The sequence below is a fragment of the Simochromis diagramma genome, unplaced genomic scaffold, assembly GCF_900408965.1.
Source record: "Simochromis diagramma unplaced genomic scaffold, fSimDia1.1 OVJJ01000304.1, whole genome shotgun sequence".
NCBI classification, from domain to species: domain Eukaryota; kingdom Metazoa; phylum Chordata; class Actinopteri; order Cichliformes; family Cichlidae; genus Simochromis; species Simochromis diagramma.
In genome coordinates this window covers 9087708-9114222 of record NW_024387030.1, presented here as the reverse complement: position 1 = coordinate 9114222, position 26515 = coordinate 9087708, and the positions used below count along the sequence as shown (strand labels likewise).

Here is a 26515-nt window from a genome sequence, read left to right as displayed (position 1 = left end):
AGATCATAATCATGACCAGAGAATCCAGTCAGCTATGTGAAGCTCAGCTATTTTTAAGATAATGAGTTGAACCTAGGGGGAAAAAATGGAAACAATTGGAAAAATAAAAAAGGTTTCTGTTACCTTTCTTTAACAATTATAGTAAATATATATAATATATATGTATATATAATATACATATATAGTAATGCTAACCATGTGAATCTAGGGTAGTCAGTCAGGGCTCTAAACTAATCAATGTCCAGCTGTACTGGGATCAGTTTATTCTTTTGACAAATGTCCACTGGTTTGAAAGACAGCACATGGCTGCTGACAGAACGCTTTGCCCCTGCAGGACTTAATTACAGTAGGTCTCCACATTGAGGCTTGGTACTGGTGGAGGTATAGGGAATGGCATTATGGATTGGCATTTGATGGATGCTGGACCTTCAAATTCTATTCGTCTATTCATCTGTCTGCTCAGCTTGTCATGTCTCTCTGCTTCAGCTTTCTGAAATGGCAGGCTGACTGAACGCCGGCTTGGCCTGGTAAGCTGACAGATTTAGATGTGACTTGATTTAAAGAATTAGTTAACCTTTATAATGTCAAAGCTGGGGGCCTCTTGAGGGCCTGTTGGTGTATTGTATGTTGATATATAATATGGCATCAGTTTAGGTTAAAGCCGCAAGCCATAAAGAAAAAAAAAACACTAATTTAATTTATGCCCTTTTTTTTAATAATGTTTCATGTTGTTTCATGCCTGACAGACATGTGTTTACAGGTTGAATTCACTGTGATATGAACTGTAGAGTAATCTTATCGTGTTATTAGTGAGCGTAGCTGTATCAAAGTTCTTCTCTTTAATTGTTTTGTTTTGCTGTCTTGTTTGTCAGGGATCTAATGAAAATTTAGCTGTCATTTGTTTTAGACGCAATTTACATCATCTAATTAAGATATAAGAAATTTCAGTCTTTTACTACAGCAATCAATTCATTAAGACAAAGGATGTTTCTCAGTTGGAAAATATCAAAACAAATTTTCTCATTACAACGAAAGCCGAGTAATGGAATGCTTTTATGAAAGCTTTTAGGCAATTCTTTTGGAGTGACATAAAAGAAGCAGGAGGCGGGGGAAGGAGCACAAGTCTGTTTCTCGTTGGCTATGTTCCATGTTTTACACAGAAATGTATTACTAATAATAATAGATTACGCTTATTAGTTGCCAGATGGATCAAATTGGTCTATCATTCACTAAAGTCAGAGTTAGCAACAGGGGTCTCTTACTTGCAAGATCTGTTTAAATTAATGCTGGCCGTTCAGTCACATTCACTTCTGAGCAACATTTACTGCGGCACGTACGATACCCAAACCATGTCTGAACAGACAAACTATCAGCTGGATGGTTGTTAAACATCTCCTCTTTCCAGTTAAGGTAAGTGGCTCACCCCTGGGATATTTGCTGGGACATTATTCTCACTGATCAGATTCGGCGAGGTACGTTTGGGGAGTTGACTGCGCTAGCCTCAGGTTGCTGGTGAGCACTAACCCCTTGCCTCATTCCCCTAATTGTGAGTGACAGTCAATATTGTAGAAGATTGTCATGCACAAGCCCACGATAGGATTTGCATTGGATTTTGAAAATTGTCAAAGTGGACCGTGAGGCATCAGGAGGGAAGTGAATCTGACGCTGCCAATTAGTATCAAAGGGAGGAGTGTGTTGAGGCAGGCGGTAGAATTTGAATAATCTTCTTACAGGAGCATGAATGTCTAAAAACAAAGAGCTGAACTTTGTTTGGCCCTTTTGATGAAGAGCTAAGAGGTCAGGCTGAGTCAAAGTCAGACTGGGCCACCCGTGCTGGACAAAAGAGAAAATTGCTCTGCTTGTTTAAAGCTTCAGTTTAATTGCATTGAATACAAGTTAAATAACAAACATTGCTTTAAGTCTGTTTAACATAATTGACATTGTAGATGGAAAGGAAACACAATATGAAAGAACTCTGAATGAAATGTGACAAATATTTCCAAACACAACTGAAAATAGACTTTGTGGTTTCACGGTAAGCAGCTGAAACTGCTGACACACAATAAACAAAAATATGTGTATATGTTCTTTGGAGCTTCAACAGAAATTTAACAGTAGATAAATGTACACAAATAAGTAAATAAAGACTGGCAAACGGTAAAAATGTGGGTACGTTTTATGGGTTTCACTCTGAATTTTTCACTCGTGTAAAGGAGCCGGCATGCAAAATTCAGCAGGCCCCTACCACATCAAATATGCCCCCACCTACCGAAACTTCCTCAGCCTACATCCAGAGACTACATCTACCTCAATTACCACAGAAGAGTAATTAGCCAAAAACCAGTGTGTGTGCACGCATCTGCGTTCAGGGAGGTATTCATGCAGCACGAACAGATTAATTAGGACATTTAACTTCATTTCTAATACAACAAAATTAATCCCATAAAAAATGAGGGATCTCGGAGGAGGTGCCTGTCAGCATCTGACGCTTCTCCCCTGTTTGCCATAATCTATTAAAACCTTGCTTTTATCTCACCTCTCCCCTGTCATACTTTATGGATTTTTTCATAAACATGGCCCATACTTCATAAATGTCTCAATTTTCTAGTCTATTAACATTACTTCAAAAGCTCTTGATAAAAGAGGAGGGCATGCGTGAAATAATGCACCAATAATATGAAAACACTGGAGGCTAGAACAGTAGGGGCGGCTCTCCAGCTTGAATGCTCAGACAATGCAAGGGATGTTATCAACTTTAATAAAAGAACAAATGATCACTTCCAACTAAGGAGGAGGGAAGATGAACCGGCGAGGGGGGAAACGGGTTGGGCCAGGAGGGGAACAGTTGTCGAGTAATTGAGTCGATGAAAAATGAGGTCTTGAAGGCTCAGTGGTTTCAGCAGTCGTGAGATTGAAGGCTAGTTGAAGCTGCGGTGTTCTTTAGCGCATGTAGTTACTTGCTCCTAAGTTGCAGAAGAGGATGTTAACACAGATTTGTTTGTTTTTTATCTTTTTATTTCACTGAGAATAAGCACAGGGAGAATAGGCTGCTTGTTTCCTTTCCTGAATTATGTGCAATGAATTGAACCTTTGTCTTTCTAGTCTGAAAGGTTTTAACTGACAGTTAAGCTTCACCTCAGAGCGTTTCCCAAACAATCATTGATTCAGTCCCTGTCTCTATGCATCACCCAAGTCTGTCTATGTAGGCTTTAGTTATCCTACCCTAACACCAGGGTCAACTGTCTCCACTTGAATTGGACACACACAAAACACAATGATCAAACCCGGTAAGACCTTACCACAGTGGCATGTCGGCTGTATGCCCTGAGGCCGAGTCTTACAAGGACACACACACACCTGTGTGCTCTTTGCGATAAGCTCTGTCTGAGTGACAAGGTAAACTGGTTTGGTCATTAAAAAAAGTCACAGCTGACTCAATGTAATACACTCATGATTGACAGGATAGGTACACAGCAGTCATGCTAAACTCAGCAAGATGCAAATATATATATATATATATATATATATATATATATATATATGTATGCAAAGGCAAACAAAATAAACACCCGAGCGTACACGCATCATCTCAAACCATCAGTAAATGTACACCTAACAAATGTTGTCAAATATTTACTTGCATACAGACAACATATACACATAATCTCTCCTATATTACAGAAACAGGACTTCCTTTGCCTCCCCAAATATAATCCTGAGAAATATATCCGCTTTGAAATATGGTTCATAGTTTCGTCTAGGGACCGTGCTGGAGCTACTGCACGGGGAATGTACATTTTTGCCTCTAAATGTCTACACTTATATGTGACAGGTCAAAGGAGATTACCTTTTTAATCTGATGAAGAGGCAGTTTTATGTGAAGCGCTACACAGCAGCAAGGGTAATTATATTCTTTCCAGCCCTATCCTCCCTGGCCCTTGTCCCCCCTTTCTCTCCTGCTGTGATTGTGTGGAGGCTGACCTACCGCGGCAGTAGTCATTTCCAGAAGGCATGACGTTCTTTGCTACATTATCCTGTGCTGCTGCTGCTGCTGCAGCACTATGTGGGTACAGGCTGGTATCAGCTTGTACCAGGCGAGGACAGGGGAAGGACTGGATCTGTCAGAATACATCGGCTCTCATGCGGTCGCATTTGCCGGCGCTGTGCCTCTGCTTCGGCCCCTGCCACACTCCCACTCATTAATGGGCCCAGCCATGACAACTGATCCTAATTGCCTTTGAACAGCTCTTCATGTATTATTGGTGCCTGACTGCCTTGGTCCATGTCAACAAGCCATGGGAAGCAGGGACAGCATTGCCACAGTTATCATCTCTCTTTTTTTCCCCTTATATATGTACATAGTATACAGACAAAGATGCCAATATATTAATATAAGTATTTACACATTGTGTAAGTGTGTCTTTACACACAATTAAATATTAAAGCTACAAAGACCTTGATTCCCTCAAGAAATTGAGTTGTGTCTCTAGTGGATAGCATCTACAAAAGTCAATCATCTTTGCAGTTTTACAAATAAGTAAACTTCCATTTGTTAAAAAAAAAATAGATATATACATGTGTGTATATATATATAACATTTGGGGGTTTGTATGTAGGGAATGCACTAGAATATTTAATGATATGTAGATTAATGTAATCAGTTGTGGTGTATGAATATGATTACACTTGATAAATAGTAGTCTCTGCTTTTTAATTTGAGAGAACCACATGGTACGTGTGTGTGTGTGTGTGTGTTTTGTCTGTTTGCTATTTCTGTATGTATTTGTGTGTGTATGTGAATGCATCCTTGTTTGCTTCTCACTTTGTCACTGCTGATGAGCAGTGGAGGGGTGAATGGTTCAGAGACATCAAGAAGGCATCTGAAAAGCGTCATGTAAAGATCCCACCACCGCAGACATCTGCCAAGACACTTGCGCTATTACAATTGCAATCACAAACACTCAGTCAAAACACATCAATTATTTGTAGTCCCATGTGTGAATTATTACCCCATATCCAACTATTTACTTCGCATTTCACCCATCTATTTGAATACAGAAAAAGGAGAGGTGGGATGGCTTAGCTTTTTTATTTGCGGAATGAAATAACTGAATACCAAATGCATAGATAAAAAGCATGGCAGCGTGTCCTGTCCACTTCCATCACTGTCTGAGAGAGGAGAGACGTATGACCATCCCATTACTATGGTAACTAGCCACTATATTCAGAGCTGCCCCGGTGTGTTTCTTCCCCCAGCAGTGACGAGAGGGCATAGCTGACAGGGCCTACACACACTCGCACATGCAAACACACAGATAGGGAGGGTCTGGAAGACGCTTTTCTTGTGAAATCTACATGTGTGGCAAATCTAGACAGAACAATACAGTGACCAACACGCATACATGCTAGTGTGGTGACATGCAGACAGTAATAAGTAACAGCATTAGGAATTGTAACCCACCGCCTTGTCAACAATTTATTCTTACCCAAAGTCTTTAAAGCCAAACAGTCAGCTCAGAAACATTAATTGAATCTAACTCTCACTGATGATTGAATTCAATATTGGAAAGAGTTTAATACAGCTGCCATTATACGCTATTTCTATATTTGTTATGCCTGTGTTTCAGCTATTCCACAAGTTCAACATATTAAACATGGCTGTAAGTGACTAGCTTAGAAATGAGTATTGCATCTTTTTAATTTTACACCCTCACTCTATCATAAATTTCACATAGAGCAGTTCTTGTAAGTAGTAGCTTCAAACCTGGGTTATTCATTTTTCAAAATGCCATTGTCATCAACGTATGCTTTGCTGAGGTAAAAATACTGCAGATGAATAATATACTGCCTCCTCTTTTTTTGGCATGTGTCAGCATGTTTACTTTTATTATGTTTTTTTTTCTTCTAATTTTTCCTATAGAACTTTTATGAAAGAGAATGTCAGGCACTGTGTGTATCGGTAATATATGATGAATTTGAGATGTTCATTTAATATAATATAGACTGCACAATGTCTTCTGCATGCCAAAATGCATTGAGCTAAATTTGATGCACTCACACAGCTGTTAATTTTCTTCTAGGTTTTTCACCTAGGATTTGGTGCATTTTACGAACCATATTTTTTTATATTTTCCAATAGTGTTATATTATTATACAATACTCATACTGTAGGAATAATACATGATAGTTTATTATTTGACGTTATCCATCCTTGTGCCCTTTTTTACTAAAATATTTTTTCATCTTTGTGATTTTGATTTGTTCCTCTTTATATTATTAATGTCACGTTGCAGCTATGTTGGCGTTTCATTGATAAAATGAAAAAATACAAAGTGGAATCAAGTGAATGTTAAAAATATATTTTCCTCCTATTGTTTCTTTTTTTGTTTTGTTTTTTAAATCCACGATCCTGCAATTCACCAGTTGTATTTGTGGCTTGTTTCTGTGAATATGTTAACTTGGTCAAAAAAAAGAAAGAAAGAAAGAAATGAAACGAAAATCCACGGAGACTCTGATGCTGTCTGGTCAGAATGTCCGTGCTTTGACTGGACTTTATACAGTATCTGCGCCATGGCTGATGTGCCAGCTGCCTTTTTAATGCAGTCATACTGCCATCTGTTGAGATGAAGAAGGAATACATTTCATTTGCTCTGCGCTGCAGTTTCTCTATCATATTTCTGTCAGCTAGTCTTCTTATTTTAAATGTTTAATTTGTTGTTTATTTTTCCACACTAAGCTACACATTGTGTCCACTGCAAAAAAATAATTTTCAAGAGGATAGACAAGACAGGATGTGTGTATGTGTATGGACTTTTCTCGCTCGATTAGCAGCTTCATGTTGCTGCGACACAGAATGATTGATTCAGCCTGTGTCATGCAGAATAGACATTTCACACCGTGGTCCTGTGCTGGTTATACCTCATATACACTCACACACAGACTTGTTTAACTTCACCACTCCTGACAGTTACACTTTAACGGCTATAGCATTTTATTTTGACATAATTCTTCTGTGGCCAGGTTAAGTTGACGCTTCTCTTACCAGCCAGACTAAGAAATGTTGCTTCACGGAAAAGAAAAATATGAAAAGACAGAAGAGACGAGGTGGTCGCAGCTGGGGAGGGAGAAAGAACGGGGGATGAGGGTTGTAGTTTCAGCATCATTCAGTCAGACAACATGCCCCTCAGCTGAAACAGCGAGACCCTCCCCGATTCTCTCGAATTAGGGAGATTAGCGGGAAAGCGCATAATGCAGGATGATGGAATTTGTCATAATTTGCATTGTCCTGGAAAGATTCGGCTTGATAGAGCGATGCATGGAGAGGCTTGTCATGTCCCACGGGCAGGTCATAGAGGAAGCTTGGCAGAAATGATTTTTGCGATATGTGCATCAGTCGTAAAAGCCTCACAACCAATTTGTCAAAAAATGTGAGGTCGGGACAGTTGAAGGCAGCAGGGCATTTTGCCTAACGCAATGAAAACCCATGCCCCTCCATCACTCTTCATTTTCAACCCAACTCTGGTGTGGCACAGTAGTCTGAAGCAGCAGACAATTATATTACATCAGTTTGAGGTATTTGTTATGTTTATTTGATCCTATTTCTTAAATTTAACATCATTTTAGCAGCAATACATGTGTCCAGCAAAACACAACACAACACAACACATATTTTATTTTATTTTTTTAAGTTTACATTTTTTATGACGGGGAAAGATGCATTTACTTTTTTTGTTTTGTCTTTTGTTTATGCCTGTTGACGTTCCAGTGTGTGTCCCTTGGCATCCAGCAGTCAAGCTCCTCTGACCTTGGTTATAGTACTGACTGGCAGCTCCTGACCAGCATTAAGTTGACTAGAGCTGGCATGGCAGTGTTACTCTTCCACAAGGTTCATTGTGTATGGAGTAGGCATGTCGAGGGCAGACATAACAGACAGAAAATAAAAATACAGATGAGCTTAGTGAGGGTGGGGGGCTGGGGAATAGCCAGAGCCCCTCAGACTGACCACACATTGCTTCAACAATGGGTCATTATACTTGCGTAATATTGCATATTTTGCTAAAATTGTCACAGTGTCTTCAACATATGTTTATGGATTGCTTTCAAAATAAATGTTCCATTTTAGACCTGAGAGCACGCATTCAGAAATGCCTCTTCTTTGTGCAGTTTATATGGCTATTTATGTCGCAGTTTAAGTAACACTGATGTCGTCTGACAGTTGAGCATACAGGGGTTAGGCTCAAACTGGAACACAAACAGGATGACAAAAATAAAGAGAGTGGAAAAAAGAGGAGGGAATTAAAAAAAAAAAGGCAAATATCTTTTCCCCTTCCCATGAAGCCTTAAATGAGAAGACTAACATGCTGAAAGATTTGGGAGAAGGGAGAAAGGTTGTGGTTCTCCTGAAAGGTTTGTATTTTCGAAATGAGGTGTCAGAAGAGGCAGGATTTCCTCAGGGCGCGGCACAACACGAGCCCATTTCTTATCATTTCCCACTCCCAGACGTGATCTGCTTTGAATTCACTAATGCTGAAAGAACCCCACTGACTTGAAGCCAGTTTGAGATGAAATCACAGCACACATCCCTGACAAACTGCCATCCACCACACAAGGATTAAACGGTTGTTGCATATCAAATCCGCGCCAACAAGCAGGAATAATATATGCACTTAAATACATTCAACAAAACTTCAACCTCAGTTTTTGATCCCCAGATTTTGAACTATTTTGAGCTATTTGCCAACCCTAAAGTATTCAAGAAAAGAAGAAAATTACCAAAGAAAAATTTGTCACATTAAAAATGCTCCATATGGGATTAAAAGTAAACCAAAGAATTTTCCAATAAAAGTGTTTTTTATAACTTATACATCAATTTAGGGTTTCAAATAACATTTAATCGCAGTATTGTGGGTTTACTTGTAGTCTAGTGCTTCTTACACATACAATTTTACCATTTTATTCTGTTCCATTTTCCACGTTTTCAAAAATCGTCATCAGTCCTGTGCAATGTAACGCTTCAACAATGAACAAGTTGCCTTTTACTTACTCTTACTCCGTGGTTAGTCTTCACTATATAAAAAACACGCAACAGCATTTAAACAAATTAAATTTACCAAATATTAGTTACATTTTGCATTTAATTACTGACAGTGTAGCTGATATTGTACTGCCATTGCCCCATTAGCTTTGTTATATGTCCTTGGATAAAGGAAAAGTTACACCATATTAATCTAACCTATTTTACACATTTTGTATTATCATTTTCCTAGTTAAATTATGCATGAGGTCTCAATGGGGAGAAATGTGACCATTAGCATATCTGATAGGAGTGGTGGAGCAGTTTTCCACCTCTCTGTCCTTGGAACCAGGCAGAAAAGCCTGACTGTTCATCAATACCAGGTCATTTTATCCAGGCCTGCCTAGTTCATCTATACCATTCCAAGGCTCTGCTAATGACACTTGGAGATGTCTTCAACGGGATGGGGGCCCAGAGGGCTTCGACACCGATGTGAATATAGTCTAGCACTGTCTGGTCATCTCTGGAAACCCTTTGACACAAACTGCAATTAGAAACACCTCAGACACACCAGTCTGAAACGAGACACTGTTAAGGACTGGGAGTGGACACAGCCAGGCGCTTCCTGAGTACATTTACATACGTTCTACTGTCTGCGCCTCTCAGAGAGGGAAAAAATGTCTTTGAATTTGGTGACCTTTGGATGTGTCATTGGGTTCATTAGAAGAATCACATTGTTTTTACCGTGGAATAAAGGTCAGTGAAGTACAGCACAAAAACACAAATTAGTTGGAAAATGTTTTATCTTCTCAGTTGTTCGGTAAATTGGAAGCACGGCTTAGAGATCGTTCAAGAAGTGTTTTTTTAAGTTTGATGTTTTGTTATTATAGCTGTGTAAATCTCAGTTATTGTTACGTAATGAAAAATGTCTCAACATGGTTGTTTAAACTAATGATGCGTGTTATTCTCAAACATTGGTAAATGAAGAAATAAATAAAACCAGCTCGGAACCAACTGACTAATATTAAATCAACTTTCAGTCAACCTTATTTTGGCAATACATAGCTAATATTATTTGATATTTAAATAAAATGAACCAACATGGACATATAGCATTGATTCACTGTGAAGACTGGAAGATAGCACTTTCTCCCTTTTCTCTGCGGGCCATTTAGATCACTAAGGCTAGCATTTGAAAAATACTTACCTTGTTATAGAAAGTTTAATGTCATATGCAATTGTTTGACCCTTATGAATATTAAAGGATCCCATCTCTGGCCTATTAAAAATGCATGTGGCATTGTGGTTGTTGATCACGTTTAGAACACCCATGCAAATTGGACTGTCTTCCTGTCAAGGCCTAAGATGAATAATGTAGTTGTGTTGTATATTCAGGGACACACCATTGACAGTCAATTAACAAGTTTGATTGGTGTGTGAACTCATTCTTTTGAACTGTTAATTTTATGTAAATAGTATTCGCTCTCCCTTCTCTGCTGTCTCTCTCCCATCCAGGTTCAACACAGAAATATGTTCCCCCACCACCACAAACCCCCCAGATCCCCAGTTTCACCTCCCACTAAGAGTAACCAGAGTGGGATCCTTAATAATTGATCATCACACACCTGCTTGGTAGCAGCTATGGGAGTCTGCCTTTAACAGCCAAGGGACCCCATGCTAGACCCTTTTGATATTCAAATTGACAAATTGTAGCTGGCCTTTATGAATTTAGAAAGAAGTGAGGTCTTTTCATAGGGGATGAGCTTGTTAAAAGATTCTGGCCACCCATTCAACCTGATGGAGCTCTTCTTTGTTGGAGTGGATATGATGGCATTTGATGGCTCATAAATGGAACGCCAATGACAATTTGTTGTTGATGTGTGGGAATCTGGCTTTTATGTTAGCCAGTCACAGTAACGCTGGCTCTTAGGTAGATCATTGTAGCAGGTAAGTGATCCGGTGATTGATCCAAATGCTTGAAAGCACTGGAGGCCTTATCTCCCCTCTCTTTGCCCCCTCACTCGCTCACATTGCTTGCATTTGTCTTCTCTCCATCTCTTGTCACTGTTCCAGTAATTTGCAGCAGCAGAGATGGAAGCAAAAGATTCATCAGAGCTGAAAAGTGAGGCCAGGAGTTGTGATTCATGGAAGGCACATTTGATTATGGAAATAGCCATGATTGCGTCTGACCTCTAAATGGCTATGTAGCATGTTGTCCTGTTAGTGTTTTAAATGGAATTTCTAAATGGTACACAGCCTGCTTCAGGTTTTCAAGATTAAATAAAGTGCCATCTGTGCGGACCAATTAGAATTGAATCCTACAAGAAAAAGTTTAGTTTGAATTGCAGTGAGTGTGGAGGAGAAGAACTTTAGGGGTTGTCCAGTCTCAAAGAGCCCTTAGTAGACAAATTACAGGTTCGTTTTTCATTAGGGATGTCTACTGTACTACACTATAGCTGATTTACATGCTTCATCGTAAAAAAAAAAAACCTCTCTCCTGTGCTGCGGATGGCTGCAATGCAACTGCTCGTTCTTCAACAGTTCCTCAACATAATAGTAACACAGATTATTCTTTAAAACCCCAAACTAAAAGCTTCTTTGTCTGTGAGTTTGATCAAATTGACCTGTGAGACTTCATTTGAGATGTGTTTGGGCGGTGTGAGAGCATGAGACCAACCGTAAAAACATGTCTCGCTACCCAAAAGCATGTGAGCTGGCAACCGCCTGCACATGTGATGTAGATAACTAACAGAGGAAAAGCCTCGGCCACCAATCCAGCAGTTCAACAGTGTTTTCATTTGGAAGATAGTAACATAACACACTAAAGCAGCCACTGAAAGCGTGAATGAAAGCCTTTAAATATGACTTTTACTTCATGCTTACCCTGGTAATCTTGCAGTTAAATACATGAGCCCCAACTAGGTCTTTGCAAATTAGTAGAATACCTTGTCTTGGGCTGCTACTCCCTGGAGATCCGGATCCTTCAGAGTAATGCTATTTTCATCTTATCATCGGCATTTATTTGCATTGACCATCAGCCAGTGTCCAGCACTAATGCCATCCAGTCTCGAGCACTGGTGAGCTACAAGGTCTCTAAAGACCTGACCTCCTTAATGCCGCTCCTCAGCCCTATTCGTCTCTCTGCATTAAACAGATAGATTTTTTTCAGGTTTCATTATGCAAGGAGCTTATTTCTAACAGAGGTATTAAAAGAAAATTGAGCTTATTAAGTTAATTATGCTTATAAATAACACTGGTGCCACTGAGATATATTGGCAGACCTCTCACTAAAAAACAGCTTGTTTAAGAACTGTGAAATGAGAATGGTTGGTGATAAGATGCTGAAAATGGGGGGGGCATAACTTGTTAATTAATTCACTGCTAATCAAACATGCTTATAATTAATGTTAATCTGATTATAACACCTTTTTTAGTATTGTACTTTTTTAGAGAAATAAAACAACTTTTTGAATTGGACTGATTGCACGTCTTAAACAGTGCTTATTTTTATGTTTCCATTGTCTCTGCTGGGATTTTGATTTTGAGATCATGAATCATAGTTGTGTTGTGGGTAGCACTAGCACCTCACAGCAATCGTGGGTTCAAATCCATCCCAGGGGCCTCTATAGTCGTTGGGGCTCCGCTAGTCATGAATTCTTGTTAGGATGAACCCATACTGCTTCGATAATGTTTAGATTCGGGGTCTGGGGAGGTCAATCCATGACTGATGTTGTTCCATTCTGTGTTTTCCTATCCACGTTCTTTGCGTGGATAGAAAAACAAACGCTTAAAAAAGAAGCTGTTGCCAATTAGATGCTTTCCAGATGTTGTACCTCTTTACTGACCTCCTCCATACATGTTGATGATGATTTCATCCGTCCACCCATCCATACATGCAGGGTACACCATGTGCAGATTACCATTCTCTCACAGAGCTAATACAGAGAGACAGACAACCATTTATACTCTCATTCACACCTATGGACATGTAGTTAAACCCATTAACTGCCTTAGGTTTCATCGAGCAGTGACCTCTGGGTTTGCCAAGTGGTTTGAATGAGAACTAACAGGGACATGGTTCTCATCTGAAAAGGGTAAAGTGCCTTGTTGAGTTTTGGGATGAACCTCAAGTTGTGGAGTTCAATTGTCTTGGACACAAAGTGAATGGGGAGATGGATGATTTATCTCAATTTCTGCAATTGCTGTATCGTTTTGGAAAAAGAGAAGTGAGTCTGTATGTTAAGGCAGGGAATTTACTGGTCACTTTACATTCATTCTCTCTGCTAATAGTTAAAAAAAGGCTTCCTTAAAAGGGTGTCTATCACTGTTCTTCCATATGAAGGGGGTTCTGGCATCTAGGATGCCACCTGGACAGCATTTAGGTGAGGTGTTTTGGGCATGTTCAATCAAGAGGAGACTCAGACGATGGATCAAGGACACGCTGGATATTCTGAGATTATGTTTCTTGGCTGACTTAAGAACGCCACATTATCTCAGCAGAGGAGCTGGAGGCAGGGACCAGAGAAAAGTGCATTTCTGCTTGGTTTGCTCCTCCATTACCTGGACCCAGATTAACTGTCCAAGATAGATGGATCCAGTGGATTGCTAGGTCAGACTATGGCAGGCATCGGCAACCTTCAGCTTCAAAAGAGCAGTTTTAGCTCCTCCTACCAAGCAGCAGGAGAAATTTTTAAATTTTTTTGTCTTTTATTACAATTTTGCTAATAAAATAGATATTGTTATCAGTTAATTTGAAGCAAACTCTGACACCATATATCCCCACTGTTTCTGGTGCTCTTTGCAGTGACTCCTGTCAGGTGGCTGGTGCTAGAAATGCTCTGCTCCTTCTTAGTTTTTATATGTGAGATCAAGATACTAAACCCACAGAAAGATAATATGCTAGAATTATTAAAACATCTAAAAATGCAACTGTATCTATTGAACCAATCCCTTATGTGAAACATAATGAAAACTGAGATTTATTTTCTTTTTAATCCATGGATATCACATTTTGTGGCTAATGTTCCATCAGATTCTAGCATGCACCCTGCTGATTTCTCAGTATGCTTAAATTTATCTGCATCACTCCACCTATTGATAATATCTGTCCACACACAGCCTTCAATATGCCCAGCTAACATAGTGGGTTGTTAATGCTTAGTCTGGGTTTTTACCATACCATTGTAACATTTTTCCTTATATTTCTTCTCCAGATCAATGACGTGGTGTTCTGTTCTGGCCAAATTGCTTTGGTACCCTGTAAAATGGAGTTGGTAAAAGCTGCCACCTACACCCAGGCTCACTTGTCCTTCAGCCATATGAAGAAGGTTCTGGAAGCTGTGATTGGCAGCTTGACTCTGGCTCATGTTGTCCAGGCCCATTGCTACACTACAAGGCACCAAGACATCCAGATCATCCGTGCCGTTTGGGAGAGCATGCTGAGAGCCACAGAAGGAGAGAAGGTCAGTCACTCTGGAGTGAGATTTTTATTTGTAAAATTTATGCCAGAGCAATGTCTGACTGTTTTATCATGGATGCAGAGGAAATATTGATCATACTTATAAAATGTTACACCCACATAAGATGAACACATGTTTAATGGATTACAAGACAGTGGGATCCATGCATCAATGAATAAGTAAAAGAAGAGAAACTTGATTTGGTATCCAAGTTTTTCAGAGAGGCCTTTCAGAATTGTGGTTTATAGTTGTGAAATAAGGCAAGATTTCTCGCCCCTCTTTGCCCCCTTGAGACCCAAGCCGCTGCTACTGATATTTACCAGTGAGTGCACTCATGAAAAGTTGATGATGTGGGAAACGCTGGTGTCTTTGATAATGTGGAGCTTGGCACAGAAGCAGATGTCTTCCTCAGAGCCTCCCTAATCCTTTGCCCCCACACACCATTTTGGAGCTCCGTTCAACTCTCAGAGCAGCTTATCTCCCTCCTTACCCCTCTTTCCTGCCACCTCCCTCCATCCTTCCCTTCATTCTACCGCCAAGGCTTACAACGCCGCTCCATACATCTAATAGGGGCTCCAGTCTCCCTTGGCAGCCCTTCTCCTCCCACAGTAATCTCTCTAGCCATGGGAATAGGGCCTTAGGGAGAAATGCAGGAGCCCACCTCCAACATGTGGCTTGGTAGAGTGGCGAACACTGTTAAAGAGTGGATAGAGAATGTCAACATCATGTCAGTTAACAGTATTTAGTAGTATACCAGAATATAAAATTCCAAATATTATTTAAATCCTGCAGTCGTGTATATATAAAACTAGAAATTTCTGAATTCTAAAATATAAACATGTCGTATAGATAAGTCTAGTATAGTGATTAGGTTAGTGTTGTTCTGCTTGTCCTTGTAACTCACATTGGAATAGAATTTTAAAGCATTGACAGTGTAGTGGAAATTTGAAGTACTGAGTGAGTCATTCACATAATAACAGGGCTAACTGAGGACAAAGCTTTGGGGGGCAACCGGACTAGGTTCATATCAGAGGTCACTGAAGATGTACAACTCCAGCCATCTGGTCTCCTTCCAAGCAATGTGTCAGAACAATGAAAATATTCATTCAACTGACCTGGGATTGCTACCAGGAGACCACATTTTAATTTCAACTGACTCCAAATTAAACAACAGTACTTGACAGATCAGGGTGCCTCACCTATAAGCAGGGTGCTGGGTTACTAGCCTAACTCTGTGCTCTATCACCTTTTGTCTTTGGTCTAGCTTTTGACATGTCATCTTCCCTTGACCCCTACACTTTGCTCTCTGTGCTGTAGATTTATAACACACAGCAGAAGAAATACAGGGAACACACGAAAGAACAAAGACAAGTGCTTAAATTATGAGTAGCTATAAGTTAGCGATAAGTTAGTGACTTATTAAACCAAATTTATAAAGCCTTTTCAAAACAAAGCTCAAAATAGTTTTAGGGGAAAAGGATACAGATGATATGTAAATATATGCATCTCACTAGCAAAAATAATAATAACAACATGCTGTGTGAGGTTAAAAACTGTTAAGATATTACACTTAAAAAATAGTTAGAAAAACATGTGTTGGATTATGTGGTCTTATTCTTTTATATGCAAAGATATAAAGGCCCAGCAGACCTGTGAAGTGCAATTTTATAATATTAAGAAACACCAGTGCCTAGTGTGTTTGTGAAGCTAAAGGGCCATGTTGTTGTTGTGCGTTGATAATTTCTCTAATCAGGTGGATGAAGAAGCTTGCAGGGTTAATTGGGAGCATACTGGAGTCGCTACAAGTGTGAAATTGTATTTACGGTGCATTAAACCACAAAGAGCCTGTTTGTCTGTGTGCATGTGTGTGCAGAAGGGTTGATGAACAGGGAGATGTTGATGTGATAAGTCAATAAATGTTAAACAGACATCTCTTTGTTTAGCAGCAATAGCTTCTGAAAGCATGGCAGCTTTCAATTGTTGTTGTTTTTCTCTTTTTTTGTCTATTAAGGTTTAAATGGAACTTGATTTGCACATGCACAAACGTCGAGTTATTTTGCAAAAGACGAGACGTTCTTAAAGAAATGTTTGGTTTTGAAATTTGGAAATAAAACGCTGAATTTGCAGTGTACAAAGTTTCTTTTTTGTACACCACAGTAAACATGCTTACTACGGGAGATTTAAGGAACTGTGGCCTCTGCTGTGATTTTGAAATACCCTCATATTCTTCCACTTTTCGCCTCACTGACATGGCCCTGTGTGTTTCATTTACAAAAACAGTCTGATGAGCTTCAGAGTGGAATCTTGAGAAAAGAAGAGTGAATGAGGGAGTGAATGGGAAGGGATATTATAGCAGACTGACAGCACTACAGTAAGTGCTGAGGCATAGAACCACATGCTGAAGGCATCCTGCTGGGCAGGAAATGTAGGGGAACTGGCTAAGCAGAGCAAGTCCCATCAGCTCCCTGCTGTTCCCCGCCTTTACACCACTTCCTTATTACCGTGTTTACCGTTCGGCTTTCACGCCTCTTGGCCCTTCAACCCTGCACACGCTCCAGGCACATGGACGTGAGTTAGAGGGAGGAAAGTGGGGAGAAAGAAAACAAACATAAGGAGAAGCAGGTCACACCCCATCAGTGTGGAGAGCTGAGCGCAGCAGATTCAGACTATATGCTTTTACCTGCTGCCTACAGAGAGAGCACAGGGGGAGTGTTTGCCTGCCCTGGAAATGAATTGGCATGAAGTAATGAGCGTGCTAAGTGGCTTGCGTATAGCAGAATTGAACCATCTACACGCAGCCACCTGTCAGCCTGCCCCACTTGCCTCTCCAGCACTCAGCTCCACCATATATCAAATTAGATTTTTTATTAGTTTAATGTCATTAATAACCTCTCACCAGGTAGACGTGAGTTCTTCCCCTCTCAGTCCACTGCAAGAGAAGCATGATCCGCATCCACAGATCATACACACAAATGCAGAAACATACACAATTTTGCGATTTAAACACATTTACAGAACCGCTGAATAAACATCCCATGAATTCTAACATTGTGGTACATCGATTACAAAAAGGCAAAATGAAGTAGATGTAACATTAACAGACAGCTCTTAACAGAAAGTCAGCAACTCTGCTGCGACAATAATGTCCTGCCAGAGGCTAGAGCACTGCGCTGAAGTCCCTCTGATCTCCTTGTAGACAGTCGGTGGGGTATAGCATCTTAGCATTCAAGGCCCCGCAGGGTGGCCTTTAAGCCTGGCTGAGCAAGACCCCTCTGTCCTGTCATTCTTCTCTTCAGTTTCAGCTCTCAGTCCTATGTTCAATCACTATTGACAAGTGGAGAACCAGTTCCCTCTAGGAAAATACCTAGCCTGAGCCAGAAGTGCTAATATAACATTTATCAAAGCATAGGACACGTATGTGTGCTGTCACTTTGTCTGACATGCTAAGAGGCTTGAGATCACATGGTAATTGTTCTGCTTCTCCTTCTGAGATTGTTATTGTTGATCACTGCAAGCTAGCGCTCTTCAAAATCAGTAAAGAGTAGCGAAATCTTAACCTAACCTCTTTACACACACTCATTGTGGACACCTGCATTTTTCATGGTTTTTTTTCTTCTTTTTCTAACTCTCCAAGTCAAGAGGTTAGCTGTTGATACACAATTAAGCATTTGCTGAAGTTTAATCTGAAGGTAAGTGCTGCTTCAGTGAATGTGGCGGTTTGGGTCATGACAGGTTTGTCTGCTGAAGGGACAAAGAGGCCGCCATGTGGCTTGTCAATGATTTCTTCTTTTTGTGAGTGAATATCAAAATAAAATGTAAGTAACCTGTTATTATTCTGCACTTACGAAGTGGGGTGTAAGTGGATGAAAATTGATCCAGCAAATTGAAAGGGGGGGGGTTAAGTGTTTTTGCCCTATCGACTCTGACTGAAATGACGGTTATATAAAACACTCATTTCTCTCCCATTAGCAGATGAAGCCACAGCCAAGTATTATTAGAGGGCCACATTGTAGCACTGCTCCAAGACATTTTGTTAGTGCTAATGGCCCTCAGTCCAGAGGAGGGAAAAAAAGGAGAAATTTTGGCCCTGTAGTTAAATTCGAGGCCATTTCTCTCTAAATGCGTGCGGTGAAACTGCCGTCACATGTTGTGGATGATCTTCTTAGAAAGGTGAGAAGTCATTTTGATAGGACCTGCCATGTCAGTGCATGAAGCTCAAATGAATGCATTTATGTGTTTTATTCATGGTGGCTGCAAGCACGATGGATTCTTTCTGAATTGTTTGTACACTATCATTACCAAGGGTCACCTCCCAGTCTCACATTAATTGATAGTCTGTCAGTCTTTCAAGTAAAAAGCCTGTCCTACTGCCGTGTGGTAGCATTTGGGATAATGCTGATGGAGTAGTGTTTTTGTTCCGAAGACGCAGCGTGAAACTCAGCAGGAGGGCCATACATTTGATTGTAGTGCGTAACACAACATAGTATATAATTTGCCACCCAATTCATTTCAGTACCATCTGTCTACATTGCAGGACTTGTTGTGGGACTCTGCGATCAGACGTGTGCCGTTATTGGTCGTTGTGGTACCTGCCTTGCCCAAGGGTGCAGCCGTTGAGCTTCATGCAACTGCAGTTCGTGACGATCCCACCCAAAGGACTTCCTGTCACGTGACTACAAAGATAGCCTGTGGATCTATAGAGTGTTACACTCTGTCTGCTGACAGCCATAGTGCTTCGCTTTCACTTTCCCTGGCTGTCCATGGTGATAACTTGGAGGCCACTGATGTAAAGCATGTAACAGAAGAAGTTGGCACTGCATTCAGGAAAGCCACAAAGAAGATGGATGCTAAGCTGGTGCCACAGTGTGCTAGGGTGTTCTTCAAGTGCAGCCACTCACTGGCACAGCAGATTGTTAAAGGTATGTCACGGGCTTCACTTGTAACACCACACACACACACATACGTGCTTTTAAAGTGATCCAATATTTGCGCCCATTAAGAGGATTTATCCTAAATAGGCTGCTTTGTTAGAAGGAACACGTGTGAGATATACTGCTCTTCTGAGTTAAGCTGCACATCACTGTATTAATGAAAACAAAGTGACTCACTGTCTCTCTGTCTCTCTCTGCGCTCTTGTTTCAAAGAAAGTTTGAGCTGACACTGGTTAAGTCAACATAAAGTATTGAAGGAAACAGTCTCTCCTGAGGATCTCAACTCCTTCCTGTGTTTAATTATTATAACTCATTTGTTGTGTCTGCACTGTGTACAGTAACCCAAGCAGCTGGCAGTCTTTTGTCATCATTACACTTTCATACGCCGCCATATCGTCGTCCCAGGATTCTAGGTTCTTGTCAAGACAAACGTGGAGCGGTATTTGTTTTATCCTGAGAGATGTTCTCTCGGAGGGAAAAAGGGCGATGAGCACATCGATCACATAGGCTCAGTTGTCAAGTCATCTCTGAAGCAGTTAATTAACATTTTTGAGTTTGTGCCAAACCAGCCATCTTACTGTCACTTTTAGCTTTGACATAACTCATCACTTTGAGGATGTGAAATTACAGTTACCAGATATGAATGAGAAAAAGGTTGCTCTGTTGAGAATACGTCTTGATATATGTGTGCCAGCCAAGCAGAGCTGTTTGTTTTTTTACCTAATTATATAATTGCTACTGAACATTGTTTCATGATATACAACTCTTTCCATTTGTTTCTTGTGTCATCCACTACAAAAGGAAAAGCTTGTTTTTCCAGATTTTGTTGTTTTAATAGAAACTGTTAGCCGTGTTACCGGGTCATTTGTGAACTGGAGCAAGCTCAACCTAGATATTTACCCTTGACATGTTTGTTTCTTTGATTATGGACCGCACACACTGCTTTCCTCAAACCATTTACTGACTCATCATTGAGGTAGAATTTGCTCCCGTACAGCACATGCACAACTAAGCCCTGGAAGCTTACCCGTGGGCTTTTTTATGGGTCACAGCCTGTGCTCATTGGGTGATGAATCCAAAAAGTCAAAGGAGGAAAAGTAACACCTCTGGCGCAAGCAGTCACAGTGCTGCAACTGCCGCTGACAGCGGGCAGACAGACACCACTGGAGCAAAATGTGACTGCACACCCCCTCCTTTCTTTGGTTGCGTTAGGATTCACAGTTGATAGACATGACATATGGTTCGAATGAAACCTTTAAACATCTTGTCTCAACTTGTTAGTTACGATAGAAAGGTTCCTTCAAAGATAGAACCTCACAACTGAAGAAAATAAATCTTTTTTTTTTGATGGACCTAAATAGTCTTATTTTACAATAAAAGAAAAAAATATATAATTAGAAACAAATCCGTTATTTTGCATAATGAGTAACAGAAATTGAATAAAATAAAATGTAGGTAATTTAACAATGTAAGCCTCAGCAGAACTGACAAGAGCTACAGCTGGGCGCGGTAATTCTCTGTGGGTTCATTTTTACAAGAAAACTTTCACATTACAAGAAGTCATGTGGTTTGGCGTTAGCATAGAAAGATTGCTAAAGAGAGGTGTGCAAGCCTTGTGCTCCTCCGGTTCCTCGGCTTCTCTCTTTATTCTCTTCGGACTAAATAAACAATTTTCATGAGCCAACACTTGCTAATTACCACCTCGTTTACCGGTTAATTTGACCAGTTTGGAAGTCAGTGTAGCACAACTAAAAACCACTGGCTCTGGGCCTTAGCCACGGCTTAAAAGCCCCACAACCCCAGCAGGCATTATCCATTCCACACAGGAAGACCCCTTTTCTTTCCTCCCCACCACAGCCTTCACTGACACCCCTCCTTCTATTCACTTAGGCTTACAATATTTATGTATTAATCGCTTCAAACAAAATGGCTGTTAATGTTTAGCATAAAAGGGTGTTGTGGGCATTAGTAATGTTTTGGTTTTGAAAACAGCCTTTTCAGCTCCCTGTGTGTTTGCCGTGAAGCAGAATAATGACTGGTCCTCTTGGGTAGATGGTTTAGTCTCATCTTATGCTAATTTGATGGCTTTTTGAATCTTACAGCTTCTGTCCACTGAGCCTCACAATGAGGCTCCCCATGTAGCCCCCAAAAGGGGGGCGGGGGGCTAAGAGACCAGGGGAAGGGGATTGGGTATATGATGGGAAGTACTCATCGGACTTTGTGTGAATTTTACAGAAGCTTTTATAGGGACAGGAGGAAAGAGGCACTCTCCCTTTGCTCACTTTTTATCTAAAAAGACCAAAAAAAAAAATCCCCACAAAAAATTGCGTGGTCATTCATGTCACCTTCACCCCCCTCCTGCCTTCCATCCATGCATGTCTGTGCACACAGACACTGAAAGTGACTCTCAAAGAGAGAGCACAATTATTTCCTATCCATTGGTACAAAGATTAAAACATCCTGACATAAAACAGGCTTAGCACACAAGGTGTGATGAAGGGTATGTTTCTTCTCTTAATAAAACCATCCCCTGTCTGTGATCGCCATAGCTCATTCAGTTGTCAGCTTGCCATCTCTAGAGGATCCCGCTTCCCAGGGTGTGCCACATGCTCTGATAACACATATTTAGGCTTTTAATGCCCCCCCACACAAAAGGCCTATGTTCAGTGGGGGCATTTTAAGCTGTAGTGCATATTAGCTAATTAGGGTGTGTGGGCTCTTTGTAAGGATGTCTGACATGCTGTGTGTGTTTCAAATGAAAGAGAATGGGGATTATTAAATAGTGCAGAACTACTCTTGTAACCTCTGTGTCCTGATTTCTCTTTTTAGAAGTTCATACAGATGTCACAGACTACTATATAGTACTAGTAGATGTTATTAAAAGAGCACTAGTTTGTTTTTGACCACTCAGATTGAAGGTAAATCATCAGGAATTTATTTTTGCCAAATATAATTGCTAATGTAACATAAGTGAGGTCTGTGATGCTACACTTACGGCAGCGTGTTTCCCAGATGTTTAATTCTACGACCTTGCTGGATTGTAGTGACCACACCCAAGACTCATCCGACGTGCTGCTAAATCAGAAGAAATAATGCAGGACAGTCAACCATGAGACAGGAACACTTGTGATCAATTAGTGCACAGAGCAGATGAGGGAAGGACCAAAATCCCAGCTGGCTACTGCTACATAGACAGGCTGTCATCAAGAACAGCCTCTGAGACACTCAAAGAATTCTCACATGTCCACTGTTCATCTGTAGCCACACACAAACGCGCGTGCACACACACATACACATGCTCTAACAACATGTCTCAGCTCCAGCGAAGCTGAGTGACAGCCCCAACACAGTTTCCTAATATCCCCACTCAACAAGAGTAAAGGATGCAGTCCACTAGATACCCCCAACAAGCTGCTCAATTGTCCAAAAGGGCAAATTGAGACCCCTTTAGCCCCCTGTAGGCCGCATGTGTCTGTGTATGTGTTTGGTCATATGTGTCTCAAAATTTGGGAGGGGTAGCCTAGAGATCAGTCCTTGCTTGACCATATGCTTGCACTGCAGGAAGATGAATGAAGTGGGGGTGGGCAGCTGCAATCTGCCAAGTATTTAAGAATGCCAATAATTTGTAAATGGGCCGTGTTCCCTGGTCGAAGGGTAAATGTAGCCTCTGTCCTGGGACACCCCCAGTGGGGCATCTACATGAGAACATAATGTTCAACTCCTGCGAAAGTTTTAATGAAACTAATGCTTTTCTTGTCCTCACCCTTTTACCCACCTCCCCAAATCTACTTTTCAGGACTTGAGGAAACTTTAAGAAGCTCAGTAGCAGAGTCCAGTCCATCCATAGCACTGGTTCCAGTCCTGGACTTGCCTGACTCCCAGATCTTCCACCTGTCCTGCTGGCTCAGTTTATAGAATCTCAGCCAGAGTCAACAGCCAGACTGAAGCCATACACAGCTCTGGAATTTAGTAGAGCTTTTCTGGAGGAAGACACTGACAGACTAACACCTAATGACTTACAACAGGACATCAGTGAATGTGGAAAAAGAAAAACGGCGTAACTGCTCATTAATGTTTGACTGTTTTTTTTGTTTTACAGCTCGTTGTTGAAAAGCAAAGCCGTATGCGCCTGCAAGTGGTTTTAACAGTGTGTGGTTTTGAGGATGTTTTTAGTCCACTTCAGACCCCAGAATGAAGGCCGGTAATCCCCTTTGTCCTCCACTGGAGACATAGACTGCAACAGCTGTTATTCTACCTCTGAGACAAAGCGTATGGAACTTCCACAACCTAAAGCTGCGTGCCAAACAACAAGAGACTGGAGTTTGCAAAAGGAGACACTGGTAGTGTCTCATTCCATGTAGCAATAAACTGTATCCTCTGATATGTCATTGCTTCTGGTAGAATTTCTTTAAGCACGCTAGCTAACAGCCCTCATAAAGGCCACAGCTGAAACCATCTGCTCCACTGCAAACCTATAGATTTACTGTGCGACTGGCTTGTGGCTGTTTTAAGTGCATTAGAATGAGGTGAGAGTTTTTCTCTGTCTCTCGTGCTCTGTGAGATTCAAGGTGTGTTATTATTGTGTAATAGGCAATCAGCACCAAGCACCTGAAAAGATTAGGCCTCTTTATGTTTTCTATTGATTCTAAGGCTGCCTGGTTAATAGGAGAAAGACGCTACCACACACAGCTGCAGGGCATGTGTGTGTCCTGTGAACGTAAAAGTGTGTGTATTTGGGGTGCAGGGGGTTGTCAGTGGACACAGTGTGACAATGCGCAAAGAAAATAACACCATTAACCATTGCTCCTGGAGCTTTTCTTTTCTCAAAGATCATGAACTGTATTGATAATTTGAGTTGGAATACATCTTCACTCCAGCTATTCTCTTCATCGCACATGTGATGGCGGTGGAGTTGAGTGGGCTTATCGATCTTCACCCAACCCACCACGGCGCTGTTTTGATTGTTGTTATCAAAAATTGAACAACAGAGGTGGCCAATAGAGCCTGAAGAATTTTATTGAAGGTTGAAAAAACACAAACAAGCAATTATTCATGAGAGCGAGCCAATCCCCCATAAATACAGAGCGTTTAACTTTCACCTGGTTTTTAAAGGGCCCAACGTCAGGGGATTTTTTTTACCTGTCAAATGTGTATCAGTGTTGTTGTTGTTTTGTACGCTGATTTTTGTGAGTCGAGTAAATAGCTGTAAATGTCATCCACAAATTTTTGGCTGTATTTTAATGTTGTCCATAAATCTTTAAATATAAAAATCTGAATAAAACAGTCTTTCCTATGTCATTTTCCTTTTTTTAAATATGTGAATTCCAAGCAACATGCTACCAAATCTGTGCTAAACAAACTTGCATGCTCAGCAGTTTTCTGTTTATTGCTTTACAAAGGATATTGAGAAATGTAATTTTATTGTGCTTTGAATCCTCTTTTTGATTGTGAAACAGCGACAGTACGAGGAATTCCCATGAAACAAACTGTTAAAATTCAAGAGTCAGCTTCTCAGTAAATACAGAGGAGCAGAGCCACTGAAATTCTTTGCACAGCTACAACTTGTCAATCACGCGCCAAGCATTACATTTCGTCTTTCAGTGGGAATGTTCTCACAGAGACACAGACGAAGCGGCAAGTATATCATCACAAGCCAATGCGATGGCCTATGGCAGACGCACTTCTTTGTGTCCTTACCACTGTGGTGCCTCACAAAATGAATACAGACAGGGTGACATTTATTTTTCAAGAGTGTTTTGTCAAATGTACATTTTCTACCAAGCTGACCTGCAACCACTCTACAAACAAACTGGCTGTTGTGGCTAATATTGTCCTTTGTGCGCAGTGTACCAGCCTCGGGCCCTTGTCATTGTGGCCTTGCACATGGACTTTAACTGTGTGTTTCTTCCTCTAGGCAAACCCCGCTGATGTGTTTGACTCTCTTTCCCCATAGCAGTGGGCTACAGAGCCCAGCTCGGGAGCGGCCTCTCTGCATGAGACGCCTCCTCCTCGTATTGTGGTCTGCTTGCCTCAGTGACTGTGGTTTTGTTTGTTTTGATGTTTGAATCCTTTTCCTTTCGTAATGCATTGTTTTCGTCCCCTGACGCATTGTGAAAGGATGTCTTTATGGTCACAGCTCTGACTTCATGAAACTTTCCTCATGCTCCTGAACTGGGAAGCTGAGACTTGTTATTAAGTGGTGTTTGCTGCCCTCATGTGGTCAGCGTATAAACTGCAATTTAAACGAGTAAGAGCAACCAGTTTCACTCTTTTCCTATTATATCCTCAGTGAAATCATGTGTGAATTTAGCCAAGCAGGAATACAGACAGAATTTGTTTACATTTATATCTTATTTGCAAGATCACTGAAATATTTCTTTCTTTCCCCCCACATTCACATCATATGAAGGTACTGAAATGCTGAATCCATATCTAAACAGTACGGAATTGAGTATCGCTCTTTCCATACTTTTGTGTTTTCATTGACTAATTTATTTACGCTCATGCCCAGTCGACAGGTATTTCAATATACAATAGCAGAAAAAGCACTTGTGAAAGTAATGCGCTTACAACTGGTTCACTCTGGTCATTGTAATAATGAGCCAGCCTGAAAATATCAAACAACATACCAAAGCTGTAACACTAGAACCCCTGAACAGGATGCCGTTAATAACAATCTAGTTACGCCTGTCGGTAAGGCTATGCCTGTTGATTATATTCATTCGTGTCTTAAATATGTCATATTTATCAGTTCTTTGTTAGATAAACAAAATACTAGAAGACTGAAGATGAATGTTAGATCCATAATTTGTTTGAGACACTGTTTTCATAGTTGTACACCACCACAGTAGATTTTAAATTGAAGAATATGTCACTGAAGCACAGGATTCCAGCTTTAATTCAATATTTGTTTGTTTGCAAAGATTATATTAACTATTTAGGAATTTAAGAAATTGATTTTAGTGGCTCAGAAATAATTGGACAATTAACTGACAAGCAGTTTCATGGCTAGGCAAGGCCTGTTCTCTTGTTATTCCATGGTAAATCAAGCAGTTATAATATAAATTAAAGCTGCAAGCAGCGTTATGAGGGCCCTCGCACCCCCGGCGCGT

General features: G+C 40.6%; 2 protein-coding genes across 3 annotated transcripts in view; both read left to right on the top strand.

The window, feature by feature from the left end:
- Positions 1-23510, top strand: part of dph6 (diphthamine biosynthesis 6) — a 55479-nt gene extending 31969 nt beyond the window's left edge. The window contains exons 13-15 of one of the 2 annotated variants that reach the window (XM_040042561.1): positions 14227-14475; positions 19007-19391; positions 23200-23510. In XM_040042561.1, coding sequence (XP_039898495.1) covers positions 14227-14475; positions 19007-19391; positions 23200-23318 — 753 coding nt within the window. In that variant the 3' untranslated portion in view covers positions 23319-23510. The remainder of the gene's footprint in view (positions 1-14226; positions 14476-19006; positions 19392-23199) is intronic. The other variant, XM_040042562.1, reaches the window with a different exon arrangement.
- The window catches only part of aqr (aquarius intron-binding spliceosomal factor), a 62653-nt gene continuing 55669 nt past the window's right edge, over positions 19532-26515 (top strand). The window contains exon 1 of the mRNA XM_040042559.1: positions 19532-19536. The gene's annotated coding sequence lies outside the window, so the exon portion shown is untranslated. The remainder of the gene's footprint in view (positions 19537-26515) is intronic.